This window comes from Engraulis encrasicolus, chromosome 20 (assembly GCF_034702125.1).
Source record: "Engraulis encrasicolus isolate BLACKSEA-1 chromosome 20, IST_EnEncr_1.0, whole genome shotgun sequence".
Lineage (NCBI taxonomy): Eukaryota > Metazoa > Chordata > Actinopteri > Clupeiformes > Engraulidae > Engraulis > Engraulis encrasicolus.
Genome location: NC_085876.1, coordinates 28242079 through 28252078, shown reverse-complemented (window position 1 = coordinate 28252078; position 10000 = coordinate 28242079). Strand labels below are relative to the sequence as shown.

Here is a 10000-nt window from a genome sequence, read left to right as displayed (position 1 = left end):
TAAACGAAAAATAAAAAACAACTTTTGAGACATTCATTACTAAAGTTAAAAAGCCTCCATTAAACTCTGGCTACATGCCGTTTATCTTTTCATGGCTGTTTGGAAGTTTTTTAGATGAGCATCCTATTTTTACAAGCCTTGAATGAGTGAAGCATTCCTTTCTCTCTTTCTTTGAATGAAAAATAACTATTTTACTTCAGTGGTGTGGCTTTTTGAGTTAAAATGAGAAGTCAGTCTGTGTGCACTGTGTGTGAACACGTTTTTGTAGTAAATAAAACACTGGGAAAATGAAAACACAAAAACTTACCATCATAGATGTAGTTTGGATTTAGAAGCTGCAACAGAGGAGACAGAAAACAATGAGTCCAAGGACAGCCAAAGCCGACAGACCCTTGATTCATGGCGCTGGCGTTACTCTGTGCAACCATGATTTACAAGGCTGAAGTACAAGCGTGATGCGTATGTCCAAGCACAAGCGTCCAACTACATTTTAGTAGTGACAACAAACTTTTTTTTTTCCAGAAAGTGTGCTCAACTCCACACTGTTTTTTTTGGTATGAATGACATTTTTTTGGTTCAGGCAGAAACGTCTCTCTAACCCACTAACCCACTGTGTGTAACCCACAAAAAAAACAAAACAAGAATTACACTCGAGTGTGGCTTTTCTACAAAAAAGTAGTAAAAACGACAGACCTTTACAGAAACCTTGACAGGCATGCCCTCTCTGGACTTTCTGTAGCCGTTTTCCAGCTTGCTGTCTTTCTTGCCGTCCTTTTCTCTCTTCTCAGACTTCTTGCGGATACGAAGGGATGTGTGCCATGATGATGATTTCCTGTTGGGAGACGGAGGACAGCAATAAGATCAGCATAATCTTTTCTGCTTCTATCTATCATATGTTGATTTCACTAGGCTTCATTTATTTCCTTCCATATAAGCAATGAGAAGCCATGAGAAGCCTTGGGTTTGTGTTCGATTTATAATTGGCAAGACGCGAAGTGTAGTAAAGTAACATAACTCACTAATAACTAATGTAAAGTAACATACCGGTATCTAATAAAGTAATATAACTAAGTCCCGTACTTGATGGTTCTATTGGTGGTGTCTGGGTGGTGGTTGTGCTGGTGGTGTGTCCCAGCACGTGGCTGAGATCCAGCTAAGTCAGCTAAGTCTAACGTAATGCAGACTAAGTGTAATGTGATGTAATGATCCAACCCTTTGGCCAAGTTTAATATAATGTAATGCAATACAAAGTAGGCCGTACTTGATGGTTCCGTCGGTGGCGTCGGGGGTGGTGGCCGTGCTGGAGGTGTGTCCCAGCACGTGGCCGGGGATCCAGCCCTCGGCGGCGGGGCAGAGCTGGGTGGCGGCGCGGAAGACCAGGAACATGTTCTGCTGGTTGCTGGCCAGAATCTGCACCACCTCGCCCTGCGACACGCTGATCTCGTCCTCTTTCAGCGCCACGTAGTCCTGCGTCACGAGCATGGTGGAGATGTTGCTGCTGCTGCTGCTTTCACTCTGAGGAGGGGGGACAACGCAAACACCAACGCAGGCAGGCACACACACACACACACACACACACACACACACACACACACACACACACACACACACACACACACACACACACACACACACACACACACACACACACACACACACACACACACACACACACACACACACACACACACACACACACACACAGGCACGAAGACAGACACACACATGCATGCACAGAGACAAACACACACACACAAGGGCACGGAGACGGTCACACACACAAAGACAGGTACACACAGACACAGACACAGACACAGACACAGACACAGACACACACACACACACACACACACAGACATACACACACACACACACACACACAGTAAGTACAGTTCTCAGGGAGGCAATACTAGTAGATTTGAATTTGTTCTATTTTGTTAGGACACATGCCAATGTCACCTACCACCACACCACACATAGTTTTCACCCTTTAAGTCTACACACTGCTCCACACACAAGTTCCAAGTTGCATTTTTCAAGTTTTCATAAACACAAGCAAAAATGTGTCATTCTGTGTCATTATTCTGTGGTAAACATACTCATTAGTCATTAAAACAGTTATCACCACTACAATCCCAGTCCCAAGATGCTCAGAAGGTCAGAAGAGGTCTGATGCTACACGACGAAAGAAGAAAAACTGAGAGAGTGAGACGTGAGGCACTGCAGGAGGAATAAAGAGGAAGAAGGCGAGAAAAGACGAGGAAGGAAATGGTAGTTCTAGACTAAGGTACAGTAGTGAGCAGTATTAATCCAGTTGACATTACGCAAATTTCATTCAGGCAATATACGGTAGATGGTTTCCGATCACGGGGATTAGATCGACAGTAAAGGAAAAAAAAGTGGTCGATTCAAGTTGTCGTAGTCGACAGGCAGAAAACCATGACAGAAGAAAATGTTTGGAGAGGTTCCCCCAGAGAGGTGAGGAACAGAGAGTTACCAGAACAGAGTTGGAAATAAGGAAGGGAGAAGATAGCCGGCTTGATGCTGAACGATCTTCCAAGTCTACGGTGGGAACATTCCTCATCAGGCATTCGCTGATTGACGACTGAGCCGATGACGATCACTAATCATTAGTAGTAGTAGAACTAGTAGTAGACGTTTTCATAGTGATAGGTTCCATACACAGTCAAGCAGTTGTGTATCGACACGAGAAGGCGTTAGTGGAAGAATCTGGCACAGAGAAAAACGGCAGACAGCCAGAGAGAAACATCATACACCATGTTAGTAGAGTCAGTGCAGTAACAGGCGCCAAAGGTAGAACAGGCAGAGAGGAGGCCGTGCCCTAATGCTTTGGCCTGGCCTGGCCTGCTAGTAGCAGTAGTAGCAAGCAAGAGTTTGTTTGTTTGTTTGTATGGGTGGAAAAACAGTACAGCCAGGAAGGATCTATCCCTGTTGATCTGAGCAGGCTATACCAAAAAGCCTGGGGCTCGAGTAGGGCTTCTTACCCCGTTGCTCTGGATGGAGTGCACGGACTGCTCGCTGGCCGAGGAGCAGGTGCTCATGCGGTCAGCGTCCTTGCTGTGGGTGGAGTGCCGGTGGCTCTGCCCTTGGCCCTGGCCCTGGTTCTGGTTTTGATTCTGGTTCTGCCGGCCCAGGGTGGTGTCGCAGCCGGGCTCCCCCGGGAAGGTGAAGGAGCCGGGCCGGCTGGCGGGAGAGGCAGGGATGGAGCTCCAGAACGAGCCCGTGGTGCTACTGGCTCCAGGGGTGCCGGCTACTTTCTGAACCGGGCTGCAGGGCGGCAGCAGGCCCTCCTTCCCAAAGCCGGGGGAGGCCAGCTGGGGAGCCATGGGAGAGAGGGCTCCTGGTCGGGGCTTGACCATCGCCACGGGGCTCGTGGTGGTGCGAGGGGCCACGGGGGCTACTGGCGGAGATGGCGTTGCGGGGGCTTCGCCCGGGACGGCGACGTCCTTGGGCCCGCTATCGGGCCGGCGGGACCGAGGGCTGTCCTGCATCCTGGTCCGCACCTCCCGGCTGAGCTCCGGGTCGATGGCTGAGGCTATGGAGGTTGAGGAGGATGATGACGATGGTGATGGGGAAGGGAGCGTTGCTGTTGATGGGGGGGGGATACCCGCGGCGACGGGTCGGGAGGACGTACCTGATATTTTGTCGGGCCCGTCGGGGTCTCCTCCGGGGCCCATGGCGGGGGAGTGATGGCGGAGGGGCTGGGGGAGGCGCGAGGGCTGGGGGATCCGGGAGGGTCGAGATGATCGGGAGCCTGGGGGCCCGGTGGGGATACCCCCACCACCTCCTCCTACCACTACTACTCCCATTCCTCCACCAGCTCCCCCTCCGCCTCCACCACCACCACTGGAGGCCATGCCCAGGCCACTGCTGCCCACTGCCTGGCTGTGGCTGCTGCTGGGGCCACTAGGGCCGCTGGCTGCCCCCCCTCCGATGTGGTTCCTCTGGTACTCTATGGGAGAGGTAAGCGCTGCAGTGAGACAAACAACGGAGAATGCCAGAGAGAGAGAGAGAGAGAGAGAGAGAGAGAGAGAGAGAGAGAGAGAGAGAGAGAGAGAGAGAGAGAGAGAGCGAGAGAGAGGATAAAAGAGTAGGAGAAGGAGGTCCAGAGGAGAAAGCGAAATGGAACGAAAGGATGCAGAGAAAATGAAAGGAAGAGGAATGATTGGTGTGAAAAGAAAGGAAGAAACGGTATAGGAAGAAGGGAGAAAAAAGGGGAAGAAAAAAAGAGAAAGAAACCACTGAGAACGGAGGAGTGGCTTCAGTTACCAGCACAGCAGGAATCAAAGACAGGGGTATGATGACTAGGAAGGATAACTAAGAAGGATAACTAAGAAGGATAACTAAGGCAGAACAGAGGTAGGTAGAACCAAATACAGAAATTTGAAATAAGAAAAATCAGGTCATAGGGTTAGAGTAAAAGTATGAGGAATGAACTTTGGAAGGCAGGCAGTAGAGGAAAGTTAGAGATGTTTTGAGATGTCTCTCAAAGGAACAATGCTTTCACTTCAATTCAACAACACATTTGAATGAACATTTAAATAAATTAGCAAGGCAATTAAACATATTTACATAGCAACATGAAATAAAATCCCATTTAAAACAATGTAATAATATAGAACATACATTTCTGAAAGTTTAATTTAAAAGACCAGTTTATATCAAAACATTTTTTCGCGGACCACCTGCCAACTGAACTGATGGGCTCTGTGAGACAGCAAATTGTAAGCGTTGCAAATGCAGAAGCCAAACACTTGTTTTTCAATATAAATTACAGGCTTGTCTAATTGTAGTGAAAGAACACGTTTTGATATGTTTTGCCCTCTAACAAAGTGACAAACTAACCAATCCTAGCTCAACTTGGAAACATCAACATCATTTGTAGGTATCCCCTCGCGGTACATTTAAACTTTCTCACGGACCACCAGTGGTCCCTGGAAAACATTTTGAGAAACACTGCACTAGTAGCTATCCCCAAAGGCCCATCATGTGCAGACAACTAGAACTTCTAAAAGAACATCAGCCAACCGGCCAAATGCTGGTGAAATGTCAGTTTGGCTGGTAGAAAAGATCAACTTACTCTGACCCAACTCTGACTCATTAGTGAGTGTGCGTTTCGATAATAAGATTAATATAAAAATCGGATTTCCTCTACACCGAACAGGTTTTTCTGCCTCATATATTATTAAATTATTATTCACATTATTTCAAAATCAAATTATCCAAAAGTTTAATTTAACACATATGTGGAGTGCTAGTAGTGGTATTGTATGATTACTAGAAGGTGTTGTGGTGCTGGTTACCATTGAGGAAGTTGCGCTGGCTCTCCAAGATCTGTCCTATCTGCAGGTTCCAGACCTGCCGGACGCCGGGGTGGGAGGAGTGCAGCACGAAGGACTCGGTGCTGCCGCTGGCCGTGCGAGAGGTCAAGATGAACTTGCAGGGGTCGCCATCGCTACTGTCCTCCAGGCCCAAGCAGCTCACCTACACGGGAACGTTTGAAGTTTTTTTTATTTTAATTTAACATAGGGGCAGTATATATTAATCACATTGAAGAAAATGCACAATGACATAGCCATGAGGATAATTTCCATCCCTTGTCCTTTGACAGGTTTATGGTCCTTAAAAAATAAGTCAGGACAATGCTAATACTACAGACTATGCAACGTTGCTCAGAGAAGGTGTGTGTGTGCGTGCGTTGAGTTACTTGCAGGGTGGTCACGGAGAGAATGGACCTCTTATAAAAACGGGGGAAAATACTGCTCAATAGTTAACATCTCCATAAATTAGTTAGTAACAGTGCTCCTTTATGAGGCCAATGCACGTTTTACTTTTCTTGTGAATATCAAATTAAAATTTAGCCATGTTAACGGACAAATCATGTGCTTTTGTGTGGAATATGGGAAGAAAGGTGGTCGCAAAAATCTTCTTAGGTGCAAAAGGTGGTCCCAGCAGAAGAGGTTTGGGAACCGCTGGATTTGATGAAGTAGGAACAAGGTGGCGATGTTTGTGCTGACCTTGATGCTGTTCTTGTAGAGGAAGCCAGGCATGGAGAAGCCCCTCTTCTTGTCCAAGGGCTCACTGAAGATGACGATCTGCTCGAAGAGGAAGACTCTCCGCTCCTTCATCCGGGACAGCAGGCCCCCGTCAGGGTCCGACACCAGGAAGGTGTCCTGCAGGAGCAGACGGCCCTGCGCTACAATCTTCCCCTGAGATGGAGGGAGGGAGGGAGAGAGAGAGAGAGAGAGAGAGAGAGAGAGAGAGAGAGAGAGAGAGAGAGAGAGAGAGAGAGAGAGAGAGAGAGAGAGAGAGAGAGAGAGAGAGGGGAGAAGGAAGTCCAAGATAAATGAAATGAAAGAAGAGAGGAGGGATGCAGCGAGGAAGACAGATAGATTGAAGAGAAGAAATGGAAAGATGGTGTGAGGAAGAAACAAAAATAACTCATTATCACCATGTTTCCGTATTTTATTGGTGTGGGATACTTTTGCCAACACTTCTATCTGATTGGTGTGGTCAATAAAGTTCATTGAGTTGAGTTTGAAACACAAAGACGACGTACATTTCAAATCATAACATTATAACACAGCATGTACAGTACAACTCAAATACCACTCAATAAAGCTCACAGTACTTACGTCAAACCCTTGGAGACGTCCAACATTCATCATATCATTACATCTTTTTGGTACAATGCACATGACCTCCACTGCTTTCTGTAATAGAGAAACATGCAAGAAAGCAATATGGTCAACTTACTAAAGAGATGAACACAAACAGTAATAACTCCTTCCAGAAGTAAATGTGTCTAACTATAACTACACTGCACATGAGCTCCACTGCTTTCTGTAACCACAGACACACAGGAGAGCAATATGGTCAACTTACTAAAGACATTAACACAAACAGTAGTAACTCCTTTCAGAAGTAAATCCTTCTAACTATAACTACAATGCACATGGCCAGCACTGCTTTCGGTAACAGAGAGGTATGCAAGAGAGAAATGTGGTCACTACAGAGATTCACACAAACGGTAGTAAAACAAAGAGTGGAAAACACCATAACAGCAGAAACAAACTTCGCCCACCTCTAGTTCCATAGAGTCCATTCCAGCCTTTTTAGACAGCTTCAGGATATCCTGTGAGGATTGGCAGGGGAAAAAACAGTTTGTGACCAACAATCTTGTACATAAACACCAAAATACATATCCAAAAACAACACACATGTGCAGCCAAGTCAGTCAATCAAAAATGTCAATGCAATCAAAGGCAAGGCAGAGGGGAAACTCCTAATACAACTGTTATGGACAGACAGTTCGAAATGCAAGACCTTTACTACCCGGATGGACACCTATGGAAAAGTGCATGAGAAGCGTGGTGTATGTTTTTATGTTACCTTCGATTCAATTCAATTCAACTCAGTTCAGCTTGCTTCAGTTTAATTCATTTCTTGCCATGCATTTTATGGAAGGGTTTAATTTAATTGTGTGTGAGGCATTTGCATAAATTAAAGTAGGACTTTTACAGCAGAATCAACACCTAAAGAATATATCTGATATTTTTGTTGCGCACCTTCAGCCGGAGCTGGTATTTCATGAACTAAATAAATAGATATTCTATATTCTATATTTTTGTGGCGCACCTTCAGCAGGAGCTGGTATTTCATGATTCTCTGGACAGGCTTGATGAGGAGGTCTGTGAGCTGCAGCCTGTGGCCCAACCGCTGCTTCATGTCCTGGCAGGAGAAATGCAAAGGTCAAAGGTCAATGTCAAAAGTCATCACAAAGGTCATCAATGGAAGAGGTCAACAGGAAGGTCAGTGGACCGGTAGAAGTAAATTAACACATTGCGCACGAATATACGCACACACGTGCGCGCACACACGCATACACAGCATGAACAGTGCTGAACATGCACAGCATGAAAATGCACATTTAGTTCAAAGATTTATATTAACACTCACACAGCCACAGCCACAGCCACACACACACACACACGCACCATGAACAGTATTTACTGCAGACTTCCACACATACACACCATGAACAGTATTTACTGCAGACTTCCACACATACACACCATGAACAGTATTTACTGTACACTTCCACACATACACATGCACACAGGCAGAATTCTGAGTAGGAACTTGCCTCAAAGTAGGTGTCTATGTACTCGGAGACGATGTGCTCCGACTTGGGTTTGTTTTGGCAGTAGACAATGTACATGTGCAGTCTCCGCTCCTGTAGTGGATTCAACAGATGACTTGGATTAGCACGTATACCAACACACGTACGCGCACAAACATCAACACACACACACACGCATACACGCACGCACAAGCCCCCCCCCAATATCGCCCACTCAAAAACCACAAAATGAATTTCCGCAGCGTCCCATCTGCACAGAAGCGCTGTAACACAATCTGTTTTGTAAGCAGCGCTCGCCTCTCATGCGTTTTAAAGCCTTGACATTTCAAGCATCAATAAATGGACAGGAACAGGACAACAGTACAACAACATGTTATGTACACAGCTAAGTGGATGAGTGAGTGAACGAGTGTGTGTGTGTGTGTGTGTGTGTGTGTGTGTGTGTGTGTGTGTGTGTGTGTGTGTGTGTGTGTGTGTGTGTGTGTGTGTGTGTGTGTGTGTGTGTGTGTGAGAGAGAGAGTGTGTGTGTGTGAGAGTGTGTGTGTGAGAGAGTGTGTGTGTGAGAGAGTGAGTGAGTGAGTGAGTGAGTGAGTCAGTGAGTGAGTGAGTGGGAGGGTAACTCACGTGTTTGACGAACAGAGGGCCCAGGCGGTCAGGGTCTTCAAGGCACTTCTCCAGCTCTCCCAAAAAGAAGCTACCATGCACAAAACACAAGAAAAAGGAAGCGTCAAAATGTTTCACGTTTTAAACATGAGTAGATCTGTGTTAATTTTGTCAGCTTTTTTGATTTAGTCGTAGTCTTAGTCACAATGACGAAAATCAATTTTAGTCTTAGTCATTGCTTTCCCAATTTAGTCTTAGTCTAAATGACGAAAATCAATTTTAGTCTTAGTCAATTTTTAGTCATTTTCGTCATTTTAGTCAACACTGTACATAACAGAACTTCTCCACACACTGCTTCTCTTTTTAACATATATCATTGACTGTACAGAATAAACCTTCTCCGCACACTGGTTCTCTTTTTCTCTGTTTTATTTAACACCAGTGTTAATTTCGTCAGCTTTTTAAAATTTAGTTTTAGTCATAGTCACAATGACGAAAATCAATTTTAGTCTTAGTCATATTTTAGTCATTGCCTTCCCAATTTAGTCTTAGTCTTAGGCTAAATTACGAAAATCAAAAAAGGGCATTGACGAAATATTTTAGTCATGGTCATGGTTGACGAAATTAACACTGGAGTAGATATATGTATTTATTTTGTTGCATACATACAGTACATGGCACAATATTGTAGTATAATAGTGCACAAATCGAGACGGAATTCCTTGTTTGAAATGACCAAATGTTTCAAATATATTACGACTACCAACTGTCAAAGGTGAAATATCGTTTGATTTCAGGCAATGTTCCTGAGCTCTTTGAGGCCTACATGTACTGCATGCCCTCATCTTAACCGCTACTACACCTTCATGAACACAGGGTATCTTTGTCTCTGAACATCCTCGTGGAAAACTGAGTTGCCTACAAGTCCTTCCTGTGCCCACATGTACACCCCATGACTAAAAGAAGAAAAATACACACTCACAAGTTACGTCTCATTATTTATTTATGAATTACCACCATGTCCACAAGCAGAGGCATTTTGTCTCTTAAGCCATCATCAGTGCGTGGTACTTTAAGTTGATACCTTTCATTGCTCACCCAAAGCCATTCATTTTTTCCCCAGAAGTTGAGCGAGTCCCCTCAAACCTGAACATCCCATGACTAAGCCATTCCTGTGCCACAGACAGAGAAGGGGACACAGCCACTAGCTGTCCTGACGGGGCTGTGTGTGCT

The 10000-nt window shown here is 45.4% G+C and overlaps 1 protein-coding gene across 7 annotated transcripts in view; it reads right to left on the bottom strand.

The window, feature by feature from the left end:
* trioa (trio Rho guanine nucleotide exchange factor a) overlaps nucleotides 1-10000 on the bottom strand; it is an 88379-nt gene that overhangs the window by 8835 nt on the left and 69544 nt on the right. For 5 of the 7 annotated variants that reach the window (XM_063185710.1, XM_063185715.1, XM_063185711.1 and 2 more), the window contains 11 exons: nucleotides 8789-8858; nucleotides 8168-8257; nucleotides 7660-7752; nucleotides 7106-7156; nucleotides 6657-6734; nucleotides 6039-6230; nucleotides 5325-5505; nucleotides 3006-3991; nucleotides 1262-1515; nucleotides 694-832; nucleotides 308-335 (listed from right to left, as the gene is read on the bottom strand). In XM_063185710.1, the coding sequence (XP_063041780.1) occupies nucleotides 308-335; nucleotides 694-832; nucleotides 1262-1515; nucleotides 3006-3991; nucleotides 5325-5505; nucleotides 6039-6230; nucleotides 6657-6734; nucleotides 7106-7156; nucleotides 7660-7752; nucleotides 8168-8257; nucleotides 8789-8858 (2162 nt within the window). The remainder of the gene's footprint in view (nucleotides 1-307; nucleotides 336-693; nucleotides 833-1261; nucleotides 1516-3005; nucleotides 3992-5324; nucleotides 5506-6038; nucleotides 6231-6656; nucleotides 6735-7105; nucleotides 7157-7659; nucleotides 7753-8167; nucleotides 8258-8788; nucleotides 8859-10000) is intronic. The other 2 variants (XM_063185708.1, XM_063185709.1) reach the window with 2 other exon arrangements.